The 23,166-nt window shown below is 41.8% G+C and overlaps 1 protein-coding gene across 3 annotated transcripts in view; it reads right to left on the bottom strand.

Annotated features, from left to right (window-relative positions):
• SMARCA2 (SWI/SNF related BAF chromatin remodeling complex subunit ATPase 2) overlaps positions 1 to 15,241 on the bottom strand; it is a 182,897-nt gene extending 167,656 nt beyond the window's left edge. The window contains exons 1-2 of one of the 3 annotated variants that reach the window (XM_084628534.1): positions 15,105 to 15,241; positions 1,802 to 2,062 (exon numbers count right to left, since the gene is read on the bottom strand). In XM_084628534.1, coding sequence (XP_084484660.1) covers positions 1,802 to 2,026 — 225 coding nt within the window. In that variant the 5' untranslated portion in view covers positions 2,027 to 2,062; positions 15,105 to 15,241. Of the gene's footprint in view, positions 1 to 1,801; positions 2,063 to 13,194; positions 13,414 to 15,104 lie in introns of those variants that run through there. The other 2 variants (XM_084628533.1, XM_084628535.1) reach the window with 2 other exon arrangements.
• Positions 15,242 to 23,166: the final 7,925 nt, after the last annotated feature.

Here is a 23,166-nt window from a genome sequence, read left to right as displayed (position 1 = left end):
TCCTGTGAAGTTCCTGAGCTCTACAGAAGAGGAGAGCATGGAATTTGTGTGGTGAATGCTCTTTCAGCATTTTAAAAAGCCACTACTAGGCGACCAGGAGGGGGTTGGGGCAAATTTAGAAGTTAGAGACACATTGTGAACCAAAAAAATCGATGGAAATGGAATCTGTAACTGCTCTTCTGCTGAACTGCAGATGCTTTCCCTCTTTTGTGTGCCTCAGGACCTCTCAGGAGACAAGCAGCAATCAGAGATGGGGGGAAGCTAGGCAAGCAGCCCAGGAGCCCTTTGGAGTTCAGCAGGACACTGACAGCAAGGGGCACTACATTGACACTACAGTCATTGACACTACAGACACAAGATTGTAAACAGTGTTTGTGGAGAGAAACAGATTAGAGCTCAGCTAATTTAATGCTTCAAGTTTTATGTGCATAAAATGTAAGCACTGAACTGACTAAGCCCTACATCAGCTTGCCTCTTCAAACATGAAGATTTCAGAAGGTTTTACAATCAAGGACGCTCCAGCAACCAGTGACCTGCCATGCTCTTAAACTCCACAGGGCCCTGGCCCTGGGGTTTCTCTCCCCCCAGGTGGTGTTTGTTTTATGAATGTTTTAATGACAGTTTTTCATGCCAAAGATTTTAGCCAATGTCATGTCCTTGTTGATAACTTTAAATGGCATCCTCACTGACAATGATCCAGTCAGCATGAAAGCTGATAACTTCACTTCAAAATGTTTTTCCTTCAAAACTATCACATGCACTGTCATGAGCATCCAAACATGGAAATTGGGGCAGCTGAAGAGGTTTCCACTTCTGGAGAATTTAAAAAAAAATATTAAAAGTTTTCTTTAAAGGGGTAACTTTTTAAGTTGTAATTTGAAAACTGTTCTATCTACCCCTAATTGAGAGCACAATTCTAATTCCCCTCAGAAAGAGTGACCAAAATAAGTCATACTTAAAACATTTTACAGGAGCAAAACATAGGGTCTCTATATGGGAAACTAAGCCTGACAGGTGAAGCTTTATTGGAACCTTAATGCCATAATAACTTCGCTGCATAATTAGAAGTTGGAACACATAGGAGAAAGTTTCAGGAAGAAATCTCAGACACAAATATTTTCAGACAGCAATGATTGAGCAAGGTATTTAAGCACATGTATAACTATAAGCTCATAATCCCCACTGAGGTCAGACTAGTCACCTGCTTTAAGTTACACATACATTCAAGTGTTTTAATGAGCTGGAGTTTATGTAAGTTAACTTGGAAATAAAAATTTTCATCAGTGTGGAAGTTCTTTAAGCATAAGCCCTTAAGAGGCAAGAATTCCATTTTCATGAAGTTTCCTTCTGCAATAATAAAACAAAAAGGGAGAAAAATCCACTAAAATGCACTATGGAAGCAAAACATTTCCAAATGGACTTTTAAATAAGGAGTCTGCTCTAAGATGTAATGTGTGGTATAATTAGAAAGATTGCCAGGCTGGCCTTGTGATGCTCCATATTTATTCTCTAGTAAGGACTCTACCATGTCAAAATGTGTGCTGTTTACATGTCAGGTGACTATTTGTTTAACTGCCAGCAACCGCAGGCTTGAACTGATGTCTGAAAAAAAAATAAAAACATGCTCTGCGCAATCTGAATTGTGCATCATCTCCAGTAATAAAGATGGAATCAGAATTTAGTTGGTAGTTTCACTGGTGAGCCACAAAATAGAATACAGGGCTGCAGACAATATAAAAGTATGCTTTTATCAGTAGCTGTAACTCTGAGAAACATAGTGCTCACTTGCAGATACAATTACCTTGTGCATTTGGTGCATGCCCTCCTGTGGATAATCAGTGGGCCCCATGCTAGGCATTGAATGTGGAACACTAGGTGGTCCAGGACTCGGTCCCATCATGCTGTGTACTGAACCTGGAGAGGGTCCTGGTCCTGGGCTAGGTCCTAGAATTGGTCCAGGTGATGGGCCTGGCCCCGGGGAAGGGCCAGGATGAGGCATTGCGCCAGGATCTGTTGGCGTGGACATCTATATTCCGTCCCTTTTCCGATCAACAGAGCAGCTCTAATTTCAAAAAGAAACAAAACAGTATTTCTTATATAACATGAGGATTAGTGGAGTATAGTCAGTAAGAAAGTATGCTTGATAAAACAATTTTTTTGACTAGCATCAGACATACAGGTGACTTGTCATCAGCAGAAAATGCTTCAATGATCCTTAGTGTGATGCAGCAATTTGCCCATCCTTCAGAACGGTCATTGGAAGACTAGAAAAATGAGACAGTTCAGGCAGGTTCTGGATATATTTATAAATCATTCACAGAAGCAAGGTGGATAAAAATCAGCAATTTTTTAAATTAAAAATTGGATTTTATTTATTTAAATTAAATACAGGTTTATTAAAATGAACCTATTTACAATTTAATTTAAATTGACAATCTATTACAATCATTTAAATACAAAAATATCAAGCAGGTTATGTTTGCTGCCAACATTTAAAAAAAGTAAAAATACTGAACTGATCAAAGTCACTGGCTAAGCACCCAGAGCCATAGTTTGTTGAAGTGCTAAACCAGCTTCTGACAGCAGTAGCCTCTTCTGCAGGTGCAGACAGAATATTTTCTCCAGTTTATTCAACTAGTTCAGTTCAATGACTAGTTTCTTCAAAGTTAAGAAACCAATTTGGAGTTGAAAAATTAAGAGAACTTGTTTTCTCCTTCCAGTCTATAAATAAAATCTGAGTGTGAAAGGATGAGATCTACTAGTTCTAAAATTTTCAAGGACAGGGTGACTAGAAACAATCAGTTCAATTCACAAACTACAGATAAGTTTTATTTAATAAATCAGTTAATTTTAAATGCAAAACACATTTTCATAAACTTTTCTTTTATGCATCCAGCACATTTAAGGTACTTTATGTCATGAAAAAAATGTGCATTTTAAATTATTTGGATGGAAATTCAAATTTAAACCTTGACACAAAATGATTACCTTTTTATTTACAGTGATTTACTAGATACTGCACCATTCACTATTTTCTAACAAGTATAAAAATTGTAAAAATAATATAATGTTAAGGAACATAATTGCTCAACTAAATGTGTATAGATATAGATTTATCCTCCTGATTAGCAAAAAGCAGCACTAAATTCAGTGTAACGTCATACTTAGTTGTAAATCAACATGTTTGAGCGGTTATCAACCAATAAGAATCAACCTTTAGGAAAATAACTGAAAAGTACAAATGCAAAACACAATTAAAACTGATAAATTAAATCAATGTTTCCTGCTTGCTGATTTAAATCATAATTAAAATCAGTAACTTAAATCAAAATGACTTAAATCATTCCATCCTGCACAGAACAGCGTATTTGATAGGCTACAGGAAACAACACCTGGAGAATACAAATATAAGTAACTTAAATCACTAACACCAATTTATATCTCATGGAGTTAGAGGGAAGATTGTTAAAGGCACGAAGGACACTTAGGGCTCGTCTATACTAAAATCGCCACATCTCTCCCATCGGCATAGTAACTCCACCTCCCCGAGCAGCGGTAGCTATGTTGGTGGGAGAGCTTCTCCCGCCGAAACAGCACTAGCCACACTCATGCTTAGGTCGGTGTAACTTACATCACTGGTGGCGGGGTGGTGGTGGGGGTATTCACAACTCTGAGCAACATAAGTTCTACTAAAGTAAATGCTAGTATGTACAAGCCCTTAGGCATCTAACTCACATCTGTGTCTTTTGAAAATCTCTCCCTACGTGCCTCAGAAGTGATTGGGGTGAAATTCTTACTTATAAAAATAATAATGCACAAAAAATTAAGGATTTTATGAATATAAAATCTTTACATTAGACTGATTTAAAAAAAAACACACACACAAGACATTAATTTAGGACTTTTATTACCTCAGTGTGCAATAGTGATATCAAGTGAAATACACAAAGGACAGACTGCTCTGGAGTGAAAAGAGAGTTGTAATTCACTTGAGGGGTTCTGTTGATGTCAGAAACCATGAGAATGCAGCTCATATGACTTATAAAATGACAAGAGCCCAGAGAATGAATTAGAAGCCCTCAAACTCGCTGGAGAGCCATCCATTTTATTTATTTCTGTGTATTTAACAAAATAAATGGAAACAGGATACAAGTTGGGATCATTCTTCATCTCTCTCACACTTAAGAGTTTTGTCATTGTCCAACATTTAGAACTTTTAGTTCACCAATGTCAATGAAAGACTCATGTAATGCAAGAACATGGATGTCCTCTAAGTCAATGAAAGGAAATTATAGGTCATTCCCTTTCATGGTTTGCCAAGAAATAATAATAATTAACTAAAACTACAACAAAAAAAATTACTTATTTCTAAATCAGGTGCTTTAAAAATAATAATTCTTGTTTTACCGTATGGCATCAAAATACAGTAGAGTTAACAGAGTTCTGCAGAAAGAGTGGACAGGTCAGGGGACTGATAACGGGACACAGAAACTTTCATCTCCCAGATCTAGAGCCAAAGACATGCAAACTAAGCCATAACACAACCTCATTATCCTCTAGTGGCTGTTCAGTGATGTATATGAAATAAGTCATCTCGACCCAGTTACTAGAGGACAGGTGTAAACCATCATCATAACTGGCTTCTCTACTGGTTCTGCTAGTTGGTTGCCAAGGACTGAATGTACATAAAAAAGAAAACTACCCTACAGTCATTCCACTAGGTTAGACAGGAGGCCTGAAGGCAAGGCAGGATGGGGATGGATATACTGCTGGCTGTTCCCTATTGCTTCTGTTCTGTGCACATGGAATTTGAAATTTACAGTATTGACAATCTTGCTCCTTTCAACAAGCTGTGTGTTCACAAAACCAAATATTGCAAATAAGAAAAAGGTCTTCTACATTGAGAGCATTCCCTGATTTCTCCCCATTAACCTAGGTGTTGTCAGGAGTCAAAAAACTTTTCACAAGCTTTTATTTATAAACTCTCTACTGTTATGTTTCATTATTTATTTATTTCTCTACTTTTAGTCAAGGCAACAAATTGGAACAAGTGCTGTTGAACTCACTTAAAATAAACTATCTTGGGAGCCCACTCCTTGCAGAATGAGACAGTGATACCTCTGAAGCTTTACTCTTCAAAACAAAAGATAACAACAGAACACCACAGGGCCTAATTAGTCCCCCTGCAATCCCTTGGCATCCCCACAAAAGGAATCATGTTTTTAAATGATCGCAACTGTATACAGCTTCTCAGAGGCCTGCAATAAGACTGTTCTTGGAATCAAAGACATTTCCACACAGCAAAAAGAGTTTTTACGGGATATTTACCATGCTGAAATGTAGAGCAGCATTACAAAGACCCTTTTATAGTTGTCCCCCTATATCATGGAAGTCAAACACATTTTAACAAGGTAAAACCTAGCAGCATCACCACCATTAAGGCTGCATTTAACAGAAACTATGCAATCAATGTGAAAGTACAATAAATATTTTCATTGCACAACATCCTGAAATCCAATATCTCAGGCATTACTTGTACCTAAACCTGTTCATTAGAAGAGATATTGAACACTCCCTTTATATGCACATTTATTTCAAACTTAATTTTGAGTTTTCATAAAAATTAACAGGCCTCAGTTACAGCTTCATGTAAATGGCAAGGTAATTTATATGTACATTAGAAAGTTCATGTAAGCGAACTTGGAAGATTTAAGATTCATTTCTAATGAGGTACCAACTGCCTAAGCTGTAAATACAATCACTACTGGGGTGAATCCTGCCTGCCTTACTCCAGATCAAGCCCTTTAGTTTTATTTCTGTTAAGAGGGATAAACTCACCCAATCTTCTAAGATAACATTGTGGAATCTTCTTAAACCAATTTATATTCAGAGATTTTATTTTACAAAGAACACAATTCTTCTATACCAAGCAGTAAATTATAAGAGCTAACTTCTTGGAGGAATGTAAAAAAATTAAATAACTATGGCTATGAGCCAGCAGCAAGTTCTGCCTGAGGGTCCACAGGATTTAATAGTGGTGGTGGTCCAAACTATTTTCTGCGTCAGAAGTGGTCTACAAAATGAAAAAGCAGTGTGCCACTCTATAAACCAGAGGAGTTTATACACTATTCTATCAAATGAGGATCTGTTAATAAGGCAGAACTGTAAAAAAGATTATGGCTTAATAGGTTTCAAAAATATGTGGGGTATATGTTTAGTGGGATCATCAAAGGAGCTTAAAGAGACTTAGGTGGCCAACTTTAAACTCCTCTGAAAAAATCTCAGACTCAATTCAAAAGCAAAATTTCACCAAGAGATACCAACTACAATGTTGGCAGAGTGTGGGTCAAATTATGTCCAGATTACAGCAGCATATCTCTGGCTAGCATTTGGCCATGTGTATTTAGATAAGTAAACAAAAGAACACTGTCATAGTCAGTCTTGGTCAATTAGTTTGGACGGGGAATTTACTTACTTACAGAAATGAGAAGAGCATTTGCAATAGTGTTTTAAGAATTATATTAAAAAATCAACACGTTTCCCCTGACCCATATAGTCAGAACTAAGTGCCCAATCTTGCAGTCCTCACAAGCCAAAATATTACAGTGGCTTCAAGGAAAGTTTGCATCTGTTTTTGAATTGAATCCCTTTACATCAAAGAGATAGTTCCCCTGAGCCAATGGCTCATCAGGTGGAAATGAGTAAGGCACTTCAGTTTCATAACCAACAGTACACCAGCTAGTGATGTGGCCAGCATCACATCCGACTGCCTTCGGCAACCCTAATGGATCAGTTACCTATTTTGCAGCTATGTGAACTGGAAGTGGCCTTTCAGTGTGAGATTGAGTGAGACACAAACCCACAACCTTCAGGATTGAGGTCAAGCACCTTAACCACTCAACCACGATACCTTTGCATCAGGGTCCTCAAATTCCTACCAGGGAGAGCACAAAACTGCATGGACTGCAGACACAGGAAGGGCTCTGCTGGGTCCATATGTTTGTGGGAGAGAGAGTCCCCCTTGTGTATGGAAGAGGATAGAATGGCATGTGGCATCTCTCCGTATGCGGACCGAGGGAGAAAGCAATCTGGCTTTCTTTCCCACACCTATATGGGCCTAGGAGATCCTTTTCTGTGTCTGCAGTCTATACTGGGGGAGCAGGTGGTGACTGGGCTCATCCTGGGGAAGCATGCTATCCTCCTTCCTGATATTACATTATCTGAATCTGCCACAGGCAGACCCAGGAAGGACTTCATGTCAGTGTGGCTCCAATTAAGCTACATGGGGATGGGAGATGAGGGAAAGCCCATGGGATCCAGAGCTAAGGCAAAAGACCTCCTGGGGATCTGCTAGTTTTGTGACAAGATCATACAGCCTTTTCTGGACCAGTCATTGTTGAATGGGGTGCAGAATGCTCGTATTCTGTAGAATTTGAATGCGTTATCAGGGCCAGATAAATACCTTGACCACAAAATGTTTGACCCTACTGCTTTGTGTGTGTCCAGAAGACTTCACTGAGGTGTTTGTAACACGGTGGCTGGGAAAGCCTAGGGCAGGGGTTGTCAATTATTTTTTGTCAAGGTCCAAATTTCTTGGTCAAGGTATAAGTCAAGATCTAGAGAAAAGAATAATAATGATAATAAGTAAATAAAAAGATTTCGGGATCTGTTTAAAATTGTCTAGTGGTCTGGATTTGGCCTGCAGTCAGTCTATTGACTACCCCTGGCCTGATTACAGGACACCTAGGTTGAGTCAAGTGATCCCAATGCAAAAGTCAGCAGGAAGCCACAGGGGTGGGGGTTCCTACAGTGAGAGAACTGCAGAGTGAAGCTGCAGGGAAAGAGGGTCTCCTCCAGTGGTCCCTGAGGAAAAGAGAGTTCCTCAGGATGAAGGGGCTGTGCCCATCTTAAGCTTGGGTGGAAGATATTGTGTGTGCGTGTGAACTTTGTTAATTTAATAAAACATCCAGGCCTTAAGAAGGGCTCTGACTGAAAGAGAGAGCGTGGAGCTTGTTACAGCAGCCCTGGTGAAGGGGAAAACAAGGGCAGGGCACAGCAGAGGCACCTCTAGCCACGAGGGGGGCACACAGTCATCCCTGTTACAAGTGCTCTTGGTTGCTAAATATTACTAAACAATACATAAAGAACAATGCAGAAGTTTCATTGGTATTTGCGTGCCCACTGGTTTGATTTTTAAACACCGATAGCAGCTGAGCACATTGCAGAATGCATACAGAACCACATTAAGTTAAATAGTCCACACCGAATGTCTCAAATAGCTCTCACCCCCTAGTGCCCTAACCAAGCATAAACCTGGAGTTACTCATATTAAGCAAATGGTTGACCAACATATAGGTGTTTCATTATGCTCTGAAGGTAAAAAAATCTGGTGGACCAAAGTAAAAAAAATCCTTAGCCAAGAATGCCTCTACCTCCAAATCCCCAACATATCTGTCTGCTGATCTCATTTGGAATGATGGCCTTTGAGGTAGCCAGATCTAAACCATTTAGGGCTTTATCTATTAGAAACAACACTGAATTACTCCAGAAGCAGAGTGGAAGCTACTATAGTTCACAGAATAGAGGTGTGGTATGGGCTTGTAAAGTGTAGTATGCAATCCACTCTAAGGTCTTGTCTACACATGAACTTATTCTGGGATAAGGTAGGGTATGAATTTAAACCACTATAGTTGTTATACTGGTGTACCTTCCCAGGTAGACACACTTATTCTTGTACAAGAGGGCATTTTTCCAGGTTAGCTTATGTGGCTTTCTAAGCAGTGTAAGCTAAACCAGAAAAAGCCACTCATACCAGAATAAGTGTCTACCTGGGGAGTTATAACATCCTGGGCAAACAAGCCCAAAGAAGGCATGCTTCTATATTCTACCCTAGGTGACGCTCTGAGGTGGTCTTTAACATTAACCATAGATAGTGAACAACGTAGTATTACCACCTAGAGTTAACAGAGGCATGGGTGCTTGTTGCTGTTCCACATCAGGGAAAGGTTGCAACATCTTGGCTAGATCCAAATGAAATAAGCAGAGCATGCCAAAGCTATTACATGGGTATCCAAGAATAGTTGGGCACCCCAAAGGACCCAGAGACTGCAGACCACTTTTTCATAGGACAGCTATACTCTAGCAACAGACAAAGCAACCACACATATTTTCAATCCCTCTAGTTGTTGCCTCTCACCAGCAAACAGAACCTTGATCTTTTCCAGACTGAGTCAACCTAGATTGGGTCTCATCCAGATAACGCAGAGCAAGGTATCTGGACCATGAGGATCTCATGGAAAGACAAAGCAGAGCTGAATGACAGCAGCATGCTGACAGCACTGTAGCCCAGAGTGCCTCACAATGTTAGGATGTTACAATATTCTGATGTTATCTATTGGGATATAATGACCATTCAACCCATCTCCAGATTGAAGTCATGGCCAGCAGGTGCTTTTAAAAGATACAACAGAAAAGCAGGATACTTTGTTACTGAAAGCAGAAAACAGGGGTGCACCCTTTCTGTGACAACAGGGAAAAAAGAATTACATTACTAACTTTTCATAACATTTGCTTAATTTTTGTAAGTAAAAAAGTCACATTGTATAACTGAAACCAAAAAATTCCGAAAATTCAAATCAGGAAGTAATGAAGGTAATACATTACAAAATAAAATGAATGAACCATGATTAAAAATAATTCCAGTGAATTATGCATCTGTTAAATTCTTATAAAATACCACAGCATTAGACAACATCTAATAGAACACTAATATTGTTGTTTAATCACAAGTGAGCAATTCTGTGAAAAAAGGGTACACAGAACATTACAAACCAGTAAAGGTGAAGGACCAGATCATTAACTCATGGAAACAAGTGTATTTTCATTTATGTCAGTGGAACTAGACACATTTACACCAGCTCAGGATCTCGCTTCACATATTTAAGTAATTCGTGATAAAGAACACTTTTGGAAGGCAACTTGCAGTTTGGAGTACAAACCAGAGGAGTGAGAAATAAGTCCCACTGAACTGCCTATCCTGATGCTAACTAAGATCAGGTCTCAGAGTGGTAGCCGTGTTAGTCTGTATCAGCAAAAAGAACAAGGAGTACTTGTGGCACCTTAGAGACTAACACATTTATTTGGGCATAAGCTTTTGTGGGCTAAAACCCACTTCATCAGATGCATGCAGTGGAAAATACAGCAGGAAGAGAGAGAGAGAGACACACACACACACACACACCATGAAAAATGCGGATTGCCATACCAACTCTAACGAGACTAATCAATTAAGGTGGGCTATTATCAGCAAGAGAAAAAAAACTTTTGTAGCGATAATCAGGATGGCCCATTTCAAACAGTTGACAAGAAGGTCTGAGTAACAGAAGGGGAAAAATTATGCCCAAATAAATCTGTTAGTCTCTAAGGTGCCATAAGATCAAGTTCTCTCCCCAACAAGTCTGCATGTAGAGTTAGTAGCACTCTTCAGTGCTACACGTGTAGATTGTACTCTGTTTAGGAGGACTGAAGACTGACTCAAGGCTTTGCTGATTGGTTAGGGATTAAATTACTATACTGTGACCTTTTCTACAGGCATTAATCACAGTTATTGAATGTCCTCTTCATGTCAGATTCTGAAGAACACAAACTATCCATTATGCGGTGGGAGAGGAAAAACAAATCATTGTATTATTTAGGGGCACAGATTGACCTCGTCTTCGGGGGGGGGGGGGGAAAGGTGTGTTCTTAACCCAAGTTATCTAACTCAAGGTAAAATCCTAGTGAAGACAAGGCAGTTTGTAGTTTTCATATGAATATCTAACTCACACACTGAGCTACCTGAGTCAGGTTAAGAACACACCTTCTTTCCTAGTGAAGACATAGGCTGTTTGAGGTGATGTGTACTCCCCCAAATATTTTTAACATTATAGTTAGATACCCCAGGCTTTGAAAATCTGGTTTTGCAATAGCCCCTTCTACCCTACAAGGATAAAAAAGAAAGAAGATGGAGGGGGAAGAGAGAGACTTTTGAATGAGGAAGAGGGGACTTTAAATGTGTCAGACAAAAAAATTCCATTCACATCCCCAATTTCATTGTCATGTCATGTTTGCAAACTACCAAACTTGTGTGTTAAAATGAGGGCTTGCTCCACAATGTTCCATTCTCTATTTTATCTTGCTAATGAGTCATAAACTTCTGCCTGCCACCATTTTCATGACAAGTGATCTTTATGTCACAATCCTGTGTTTATTACTTCAGTGGGGGAATCAATCAGAAAGAAGAAATTGCACTGAGGTGGGTGGAGGTCTAGGAGGCTCTCTTTTCATGCAATCCCCATCAATAGCAGCAAAAAAATACACAAAAACAGTGTTTAATGATTTGTGGCAGGCATACTCATTTGCTCTCTAGTGACAATTCCCCTTTAAAAAGGGATCACATCAATATTATTAATCAGGACCATAATTTGAGAAAGAGTGCAGACATTTTTTTTTAAGTTATTACTGTGCACCTTCTGATCTTAACTTCAAACAAAAACTGAAAATAAGATATTTTCGGATATTAATTTTAGTTAGACTTCTGTCAAGAATATATTAAATAGAATTCCAACATTCACAATATAAAAGTGCTAGCTGGGTTACTTCTTTCTTGTCAATCTGAAGCTCAGGTATTGGTCAAAGCACTTTTCAAACTTGACGAAAAATGCTCATAGACCACTTTAGAAATGAATAAAAGAAAAAGATCTAAGACTGCTTTGAACACATTCTTGTGGAGCATATTTTCTATGAAATACCATAGTAATGCCAGTCCTGAAGCTGAGACATAACTCATAAGAGAGATACTGTATTTAACAAAGCATTACCTTCACCTCTGTCAAGTCCACATGTGTCTCACGATATGCCTAACTTTGAATTTATTTAAAAATGCTCATTACTGGTATGATCTTTTTACCTCATACTGCTGATTGTTACATATGGGCATAAAACCTGTCTCTAATCCTGTCCTTTTGGTACATCATTTTTTTTCTTTGATTAACAAAGAAAAAAAGTCAATGAGAATAATAGGGCAATTAGGTTCCCAAAGAGAAAGTGTGCCTTGATTTGCATAACAATACACTAACTCACACAGCAAAAGCTGCCCCACCTCCTAACGTGTAATTGGTATATACTACCGAAGGAATGGAATTCTGGCTTAACATTCATTGTCCTACTCCAGACCTCCGGGGTTAGTGGCTGGAACTAAAGGATACTGAAGTAAAGGGTTGTTGTTTTTTTAATGCAGAGGAGAACAATGCTGTATATGAGAGACCTGGAATATGCCTTTTTAAGAAAAAAAAATGACCTCATTATTTAGTTTGCTATAATTTTCAAACCTTTGTATCTAACTCTTCATGCAAATTACTAACCAGTTATCTAAAATCTTAATCAAAATAACTATGAGAGAATGGAACCCTCTCAAACGTTTGTAAATTTTGAGACATAAAAATGAAAGGTAAAACTGCAAGCACAAAGGAAAACCAGCTCAAATACACTCTACATAACAACTAAGATTTAATCAAAATATGCATTTAATAATAAATTTAGTGGCATTGATTTTTTTCAACCTAATTATTTATTGTAGTAAAAACCTAATTCACCAACATCTCTTTGTTATAACACTATCATTTTGTTTGGAAAAACAAAAACCAACAACATTATAAATTTCCTCCTCTCTGTTTGCGAAGTAAAAGCTTTCAAGAGTTAATCTAACGTGGAGTGTGGGGGAGAAGCACCAAGCATTATACACACATACAAACTTCTGATTAAAAATATGAAAAGGAATCCAAACTGAACTGTCCCCGAACCCTAGAGCTTGAGATAGTTGGAGAATACAAGTTTTCTCACTCGGGTTTTCTTCATTAAATAGTAAGCTTTTGCCTTTAAAACCCCACAGTGAATCTTCCGGGAGTTTTGCATAGGCCTCAAGTTTCTATCTGGCAACACACATCGGTGCTTCAAGCCACACACAGAAAAGACACAGGCACTAGCAAGCACATTTAGTAGAGCCATATTTTCCCTCCTCCCTTTCTGGAAAGTTTTAGACCCGATCGACAAGACCTAAAAATCCATTTTGCAGGAGCCAGCCCCATTTCCTTCTCTTACTTTACAGAGCAATGGCTGCAGTCAGAGCTTTCCCCTGCTGGGTTAAGAGACCTTTACCTTAATGAAGTGGCACCAAACAACAGATCTAGGCACGCACAAGGGGGTTTAGAAGCCAGATGCGCGGACTGAGAGCATGTTTCATGGCAAAGCTAGGCCTGTCTTTCCCCTTCTTCTCTCCGTCATCATGTCATGCTGATCAAACATGTCTGTGTGTGTGTGAGAGAGAGAGCGAGAGTCTGTATTTGGCGGCTGTGACTTCCTGATTCTCTGCTGCTGATCACACACACTGGGGGGGGGAAATCCCCAGCCACCACTAAACCTCGCCTCTTCCTCTCTCCAAGCAGACACAGAGAAGCTAGTTCAAGCTGCCCTCCTTCTCCTGCTCGACTCACTCAAACGCACAGCGACCATGAACAAACTGCAACATTTGCTGCTAGCTCCCCCCCCCCCCCTCCTTCACTTAATCGTCAACAGAAAACTTTTTTTTTTTTTGGTAACCAAAAAAAATCCCCCCTCCCATGGTGTAGCGAGGAGGCTCCCTTCTCCCCACCGAACACAAATGTATGCTAACATGAATGTGCATGCACAACGCCCCCCACCCCCAGCTCCCCCCAAAAATGACTGACACATTTTTCTGTGCATACCGGAAATAAAATGTTTTTTTGCTTTGAAGGTGATTATAAAAATTGGAAGCGCATGTTATGCCACTCTCTGCTTCCTAGGCTGCTGCAAGGAGGGGGGCGGGGGGGCTGCAGAAGAAGGGGGGGGAGAGAGAAGCTATTTTAGGAAGTGAATCGCGACACCTTTCAGCAGAAGAGGAGCGACTGACTAAAGCGTTGATGTTTTGTTTCTAATGGCATAGAGACCCTGTGACTAAACTATAAGGCAACAGGACCTGCAGCCGCAGCTCGTGAAGTCCCGGCCCCAATCTTCTTTTCTACCCGCTCTCCCGGGTGTGTGTGTGAGAGAGTAATGTTTGTGACAGTCAGCCAGGGAGATTATCCGGATCATGGCCTCCTTGGCTTTGCTGGTTAACGCTGCTACTCTAACAAGCATTTCCCCCCCCCCCAATCTTTTTCCTCCTCCACCCCACCCTCCGCCACGTCTATTTAAATATTTGCATTAAAAGAAAAGGACCCCCCCAGGCAACAAAGCCCCTGCAAAACACCTACAAACTACAACGCTTTGCCCTCTCCTTCCCCAGGGCAGGACACAGTGAACTTCAACATGCACCACTCAGCTGCAGCCGCCCTCGCCACATGCACCAAATCTAACCCTCCTGCCGCTGCCGGGTCGGGGAAGGAGGGGGGGAAATCTCCCTTCCCCCACCCCCTCTTTATAGCCACCAAAACACAGTCAATGGGGAGAGGAAGAGAAGACCAGCCTAGCCTACCGACCCCATCGCAGCCACTGAGCTGCTCCTGGGAGGGGGCTGTTGCTTCTTGGGATCTATTTCTGTCTCTGCTGCTGCCTGCCCGGAGCCTTTTTAAACGCTCGCTTCAGCAGCACCACCAAAGGTTGCGAGAGCAGCTGATTACTGTTATTTATTGCTGGCTCGGTTCTCCAGTCGCCTCCTCTAAAATGCAATAGATTGCAAGCAACGTCCCCTGTCCCCTCCTCCGCCAGGCTCCCTCTCGGTGCAGCTGACTCCGAAGTCAGGAGCCGGGCTTAGGAAAGGTTTTAATGATTATTTCCGAATTGTTTTGATCCAAAACTTACTTCTCTCCTCTGGGGGAAAACGGGGGAGGGGGGGGGTCGTGACTGGTCCCTGGGGGCGGTAGCGATGCTTATTGTTGTTGTTTTTTAAGGGAGGGGGGAAGGTGGCTAGGTGTGTGCGTGTCATCAAATAATAACTCATTCTTTCCCAAGGAGCCTGACTAATGGTGCAGGTTCCGAGTGCGTTAGCAGGAGGCGGCGGGGGTGCAGGGGAGAAAGGGGGTCAGAGGGGAGTTATAAGTTATATTTACCTTGCTCCAGAAACGTGGCGCGCTGGAGGTCTCCCCTCTCCCTCTCTGAGTGACCCAGAGTACAGCACCGGAGAGAGAGGGACTAGATTATGAATATGACTTCATTGATGACAGCCATTCCCTCCTCTTCCTAAACTCCTGCCCCCTGACTCCTCCCCCTGCTTCCCCCAGCCCTGCACCACGGCTCAGGAAGCGGCGCTGCTACTGGCTCCGCTCGCAGCGAGCTCCCGCCTCGCCGGCAGAGAGGCCGATCGCATTGGTGGCTGGGGCCTGTCACTCAGCCTGCCGCCAGAGGCGGAGGAGATGTACAAGAATGTGGGGAGAGAGGGAGAGCGAGCGATGCGTGCGTGTGTCTATAAATGTGCATGCTAGAGCCCCCCTCTGGTTGTGCCTGTTTCAATAAGGGGTGCAGGGGCAGGCCGGGTTTCCTGCACCGTTCCCCTTCGCTTGGTCTGTTGGCATCTGTTTGGGTTGGAGCAGAAAAGACTGACGGGCTCCAGTGTGAGAGACAGGCACTGTGTAGTAGGAATCGCGATGATAGTAGTTTGGGGGGTAGGTGAAGAAGGTGCTGGAATTTAACTGTGCCTGCCAGTGCACGCCTGCAGAGAGAGGGGGGGAGGTGAGGGCTGGGAGGAGAGATCTGAAGGCTATTTGTTGTACCTGGTGTTTGTTTGTTGTTAAAGGGCACCGCCAGGCATTGTCATGCATGCTGAAACTTTTTATTCCCTTCCTAATCTGTGATCATAGACCTTCCTTTTGTGAAAAGGGGAAGGCTGCAGAGAACATTCCAGCTAAATCTGTCTGTCAATCAGTTGGGCTTTCAACTTCCAAATGCCTGTTAATGAAGATGTAGCACCAGCCCTGATATACTATTCTTTACTAAATATTCCTTCAAGATGACATGGGGGTTGTTTTGTCATTGGTCTGGAAAAAGCTATTAAACTGTTCATCAGATGTAATCTGCATGTAAAAAGGCTGCAACTGTGCTAGGAGGGAAGTTGGGGGTGGATCTGGTTTTTAGAGACAGGAAGAGTAAATTGTGTAGTTCTGTTAACTCCCCTCTCTCTGTCTGCCTTTCACCCTTAAAACTTGCAATACTTGCTCCCTTATATGCTGGTGAGATAACTTAATTATGTAGGTGGTGTTTCCCCTTCCCCACACTTACCTGGTCCGCAGTCTAATGCAAACCTACAAATCTATCACAGGTTTCAGAGTAACAGCCGCGTTAGTCTGTATTCGCAAAAAGAAAAGGAGTACTTGTGGCACCTTAGCGACTAACCAATTTATTTGAGCATGAGCTTTCGTGAGCTACAACTCACTTCATCGGATGCATACTGTGGAAACTGCAGAAGACATTATATACACAGAGACCATGAAACAATACCTCCTCCCATCCCACTCTCCTGCTGGTAATAGCTTATCTAAAGTGATCACTCTCCTTACAATGTGTATAATAATCAAGTTGGGCCATTTCCAGCACAAATCCAGGTTTTCTCAACCTCCGCCCCCCCCCCCAAACTCACTCTCCTGCTGGTAATAATCACATTCACCAATGTGATATATGCCATCATGTGCCAGCAATGCCCCTCTGCCATGTACATTGGTCAAACTGGACAGTCTCTACGTAAAAGAATAAATGGATACAAATCAGATGTCAAGAATTATAACATTCATAAACCAGTCGGAGAACACTTCAATCTCTCTGGTCACACAATCACAGACATGAAGGTCGCTATCTTAAAACAAAAAAACTTCAAATCCAGACTCCAGCGAGAAACTGCTGAATTGGAATTCATTTGCAAATTAGATACTATTAATTCAGGCTTAAATAGAGACTGGGAGTGGCTAAGTCATTATGCAAGGTAGCGTATTTCCCCGTGTTTTCTCCTACCCCCCCCCCCCGACGTTCTGGTTAAACTTGGATTTATGCTGGAAATGGCCCACCTTGATAATCATACACATTGTAAGGAGAGTGGTCAGTTTGGATGCCAGCAGGAGAGTGAGTTTGTGTGTGTGTGGGGGGGGGGGGGAGAGAAAACCTGGATTTGTGCTGGAAATGGCCCACCTTGATTTTCATACATATTGTAAGGAGAGTGGTCACTTTGGATAAGCTATTACCAGCAGGAGAGTGAGTTTGTGTGTGTGGTTTTTGAAAAGGGGGTGGGGTGGTGAGAAAACCTGGATTTGTGCTGGAAATGGCCCACCTTGATTATCATACACATTGTAAAGAGAGTGGTCACTTTGGATGGTCTATTACCAGCAGGAGAGTGAGTTTGTGTGCGGGGGGGCGGAGGGTGAGAAAACCTGGATTTGGGCTGGAAATGGCCCAACTTGATTATCATACACATTGTAAGGAGAGTGATCACTTTAGATAAGCTATTACCAGCAGGAGAGTGGGATGGGAGGAGGTATTGTTTCATGATCTCTGTGTATATAATGTCTTCTGCAGTTTCCACAGTATGCATCCGATGAAGTGAGCTGTAGCTCACGAAAGCTTATGCTCAAATAAATTGGTTAGCCTCTAAGGTGCCACAAGTTGTTTGTTTGTGTAAGTAGGGGCATAGCGAGCAGATCGAGGGACGTGATCATTCCCCTCTATTCGACATTGGTGAGGCCTCATCTGGAGTACTGTGTCCAGTTTTGGGCCCCACACTTCAAGAAGGATGTGGATAAATTGGAGAGAGTCCAGCGAAGGGCAACAAAAATGATTAGGGGACTGGAACACATGAGTTATGAGGAGAGGCTGAGGGAGCTGGGATTGTTTAGCCTGCAGAAGAGAAGAAAGAGGGGGGATTTGATAGCTGCTTTCAACTACCTGAAAGGGGGTTCCAAAGAGAATGGCTCTAGACTGTTCTCAATGGTAGCAGATGACAGAACGAGGAGTAATGGTCTCAAGTTGCAGTGGGGGAGGTTTAGATTGGATATTAGGAAAAACTTTTTCACTAAGAGGGTGGTGAAACACTGGAATGCGTTACCTAGGGAGGTGGTAGAATCTCCTTCCTTAGAGGTTTTTAAGGTCAGGCTTGACAAAGCCCTGGCTGGGATGATTTAACTGGGAATTGGTCCTGCTTCGAGCAGGGGGTTGGACTAGATGACCTTCTGGGGTCCCTTCCAACCCTGATATTCTATGATTCTATGATTCTAAGTACTCCTTTTCTTTTTGCGAAATCTATCACAATATTTCTAGAGAAAATATCTGTTTTTATGCAGTGTTAGTAGTGAATACATGAAAAGGTTGTTTGTTTGTTAAATTTTTGGGCCTGTTATTATAAACCCTGACTAATGTGGATGCTTGACCCTTAAAATTAAAGCAATTTGATGATATTAAAAGTCTGATGTATTCCTTATTTTGTAATGTAATAGTCTGAATTAGGCATTCCAAGTGCAGTTCAACTGTTTGGTTGGGGACTTTATTTTCTGCCCTGAAGTAAAATCTTATATTAAGAGAAATTTCACAATTAAAATTACTGACTATATAATTGAGCAATGGTGTTTGAAATGCAGGTCCTTTATTGGTCTTAGTGATCAGCTGTAGTAGTTAAGAACCTGAAACGATGGGACTGTACCACGTGCTCCATATGGATTAAGTGACAGGTATTGTTTACATGGGTGGACTTTTGCTGGTAGTATTCAGATCAGCACTGGCCTGCCTGATTATAATGCTGGGTATACAATGCTAATTATCGCTGATTCTGTGGTTTTTTCCAAGATCTTATTACTTGATCATTAACTTCAGCTCCTTAGCTGTTCATGAGTATCAAAATGATAAAAGATAACTGCACCAAAGAGAATCAGTATTAAGCCTCAAATAGCCAATAAAAAAGTTGTTCCTCAGAAGAGGAAGCTGGTATTGTCATAAGCTTCAACATTGCCTATACAGAAAAGACTTACTTGGGAACAAAATTAGTGAAATGGTAGTGCACAATGCAAATGTGAAGCTGTAAGTAGGTAGGAGAAAAGCAAGGATAAAATATTCAATAAATGTACATGTTAACTTTATTTTAATCTAATTAAAATGGGACATCAAAATCTTTGCTTTGTGTCTCTGACCATGATTTACAATCCAGCATTTTAGAGATAACAAAATTAACACCCTTGTGAGGAGGAGAACACCACAAATGCAGTGGACTGGTGTTTTGTTTCTGCCCTTTATCTCTGCAGAGGAGAAAACAAGTCTTGCCTGGGGGGAAGCTCACATACAAGACAGCTCACCTGCATTGGCCTTGAACTCAGGAGAAATCAAAACAAATGGTCGTTCTTTTCAGTAAAAAAGATACAAAGAGGGCAAATAATATGAAATTAATCTTCCAGGCACAATAAAATGTTCAACTGATGTTAGGGGTAAATGCACTGATTACTTTTGTTTGTGAGAATTCATACAGCAGAAGATTTTATTTGAGACTATGGGGACTCCCGTATGTTGGATGGATATCTGATACCATACTAACATGGGGAGAATTAAAAGAATTCTTCTGCCGATTCGGCCTCAAAGAATTCTTTCACGACAGTGATGACACCACTCACAATTACCATGTCTCCACCAATAGAGAAAAGAGTCATCTGACTGGACACCCCACAGGAGACAAAACTACACTTGCGATCCTTACATTGGTTGCCCCAAGAAAAAAATTGACTCTGAAATCCTTAACGAACGTCACATCCACAACAACCTCTCCACTGGTGAGAAGATAGCTATACAGTGCCTGAAATCCAACCACCAGACAGTGATCAAACCAGTGGACAGGGGGGCGCCATCACAGTCCTTAACCACGATGTCTACATTGACGAGGCCAACTGACAATTCTCTGACACCATCTACTACAAAGAACTCAAACAAGACCCCACACCACAATTTATCCAGAAATTTAAGAATATCATCAAATACTCCCACAACCAACTCCAAGAGAAACTACACCCTCATCCTCCACGAACCCACCCTATGATGCCAGGGACCTTCTACATGCTTCCCAAAATATACAAACACAGTAACTCAAGCAAAGCCGTCATATCTAGTCATGGTACTCTTACCAAGGGAATGTAGGGAGCCGTAGAAACCATCCTCAGACCACTCACCAAACAAAGGGCCAGCTTTCTCCAGGACGCTACCAACTTCCTCCAGAAACTGCAACATTAAAAACCTCCTTCAAAACACTATGCTTGCCACCATGGATGTCACCTCCCTAAATACCATCATCCCTCACAATGTCTGCATCGCTGCTTGCCTCAAATATTTACAAGATAATGGACAACACACAGACATCCATCCCAAACACATTGCCAAGCTTGTCCATTTTGTCCTCACCCATAACAGTTTTACATTCAACAACAAACACTTTGTCCAAACCATGGGAGCAGCTATGACTATGAGGATGACTCCCTAAGATGCCAACCTCTTTATGGCCACCTTGAAGAAGAATGTAATACATCATTAAACCAATGATATACCCAAGATACATCAATGATATTTTCATCCTCTGAAAAGATGACTTAAACACCTTCACAGATTTCCATCACAACTTCAACAACCACCATCCATCCATTAAACTCTCTCTAGAACATTCCCACACAAGCATCAACTTAGTGGACACCACGATCAACTTCAACAATGGAACTCTACAGACAACTTTATACAAAAAACTTACAGATCACCACACCTACCTACACAGATCCAGTAACCACTCCAAACACACCAAGACATTGGTTATCAACAGCCAGGCACTCTGATATCATGGAATATGCTCCAAGGAGAAAGGCTGGGATCTATACCTTAACACACCTAAAACCACCTTCACCAAACAAGGACACTCCACCTGAAAAATAGATGGCATCTTGGAATGGGCCACCTACACACCCCGAGAGAACCTGCTTCAATACAGAAATAACCCCCGCCTCAACCGCTGACCACTAGTTGTTACCTGCCACCTTCTGCTGGAACCCATACGGGCTATCACCAGAAATTACAACCCATATATGACGGGGACCACCTCCTGAAAGAAATCTTTCCTGAACCTTCAAACAACCCCCCAACCTATCCAAGTTCATCATCAGAAGCAAACTCCGCACAGACTAGGACCCAATAACTCAAAGCAGCACCAGACCCTGCCAGAACAACAGATGAAAAACCTGTAGACATATTTCCACTGCTGTGATCAGTACCTCCCTCGCGCAACACACCATTCAAGATCCATGAGTCATACATATGCCTCTCACAGCATGTGCTGAATCTCATCCGGTATGGATGGCCCAACAACAACCATGTATGTGAAACAAGACAATCACTACATTCTCAAATGAACTCAAACAGAAAAATAAGACAGAAACACCACATCACCTGTGGGTGAACACTTTTAACAAAGCGATCACTCTATATCTGACCTCTCCGTCCTCATCCTCAAAGGAAACCTTCACAACACCTTCAAAAGATGAGCCTGGGAACTCAAATTCATAACTGTGCTAGACACTAAAAATCATGGACTAATTAGAGACACTGGATTTATGACTTATTACAACAATAACTAACTAACTTCCCCCTGCGGCCCCAATTTCTCCTCCCCCCACCACCAGCACTCGATCCACCCCAGGACTAGAGAGGTGTTAACAGCCACTTCACCTTGAATGGTCCCTTGAAATACATGTTAACTACTTACACTAAACAATCTGTTCCATCTTGTATTTAGTTGAGACACTCTGAGTACATTTCCCACACCTGACGAAGAGCTCTGTGTAACTCATAAGCTCGTCTCTCATCTACAGAAGATGGTCCAATTTCAACATCGCCAATGGCAATCCGTCAATTGGGAAAGAAAGTCCCTGCTTGTAGCTTTCTGAACAGTCCTGAGTTTTTAAAGATACAAGCGTCAGGCACCTTCCCTGACCAGGCAAGATTAACATCAGTGAAGCATCCCCGGTGACCCACCAGTGTTTGCACAACCGGATAGATAAGTAGCCATTTCTGTTGATAGACTCTGGGGCAAGGTGGTCTTGTGTCAAAATAGGTGCATGCATGGCATCTATTGCTCCACTGCAGTTTGGGAACCCCATTTCCACAAATCAATCCACTATGTCCTGCATATGACCGAGAGTCACAGTCCTGTGTAGCAGGAGATGATTACCCTGCATACTTGCATGACAACAGTGGATTTTTCAACTCCAAAATTATTTCCCACTGACCAATAGCAATTCAACATTGCAAGTTTCCACAGTGTGATTGCCACTTGCTTCTCACTGTCAGTACTGCTCTCACTCTGGTGTCCCTGTGCTGGAGGGCTGGGGAAGCTTAGCACACAGATCCAGGAATGTGGCCTTTCACATCCAAAAGATCTGTAGCCACTGTTCATCGTCCCAAACTTGCTTTACAATGCAATCCCACCAGTCAGTGTTTGTTTCTTGGGCCCAGAAGTGGCATTCCACCATCTGCAACTGCTTAATGAATGTCAGTGACAACACTGAATTGGTTTTTGCTATGTCCTACAGCAATCTGTCCACCACAAAATAATCATGTCCCCCACTACTGCGGTTCTTTCTGCAGGTCTGCAAATGTGTCCTGTGCTTGCTACGCTCAATAGTGCAGAGCTGTGCAGGTTCCATGAGTCTGTCAGAGATGGCAGACAGCAAGGGAGGCTGTGTAGATTCATGGGATTTTTTAAAAAGGTATGAAAATTATGGGACATGGATGACATTATGAGATGGAGAAAGTTGCATGATGGGAACTTGATCCCTTGCTCCTCGTCAACCCTGTGTGATTTTTTTCTGCCCCACCATGCATTGCCAAAACTTACCAAAAGACAGTGCACTAGACAGTTGCACGCTAGGATACCTACCCATGGTGCACTGCACTGTATATTGACACAAAAACTCCTGGTGAGTATGTGCAACACCAATGCAAGGAGCCAAGCGTGCATGTGCGCAAATGATATACTAACTGTAGTGGCTTTATGCTGATGTAACTTGTGGCGGCTAACGTTTGTATTGTTGACGTGGCCTAACACTGTGCTCCCTGGGAATAAGAAGGAACAAGCAAAACTGAGGGCTGGTCTACACACAACCTGGCACCAAAATACGT

This window comes from Lepidochelys olivacea (assembly GCF_965140295.1).
Source record: "Lepidochelys olivacea isolate rLepOli2 genome assembly, chromosome: 5".
In the NCBI taxonomy this organism is placed as follows: domain Eukaryota; kingdom Metazoa; phylum Chordata; order Testudines; family Cheloniidae; genus Lepidochelys; species Lepidochelys olivacea.
Note: the sequence above shows the minus strand (reverse complement) of the source record. Positions and strands in the feature narration are given on the sequence as shown.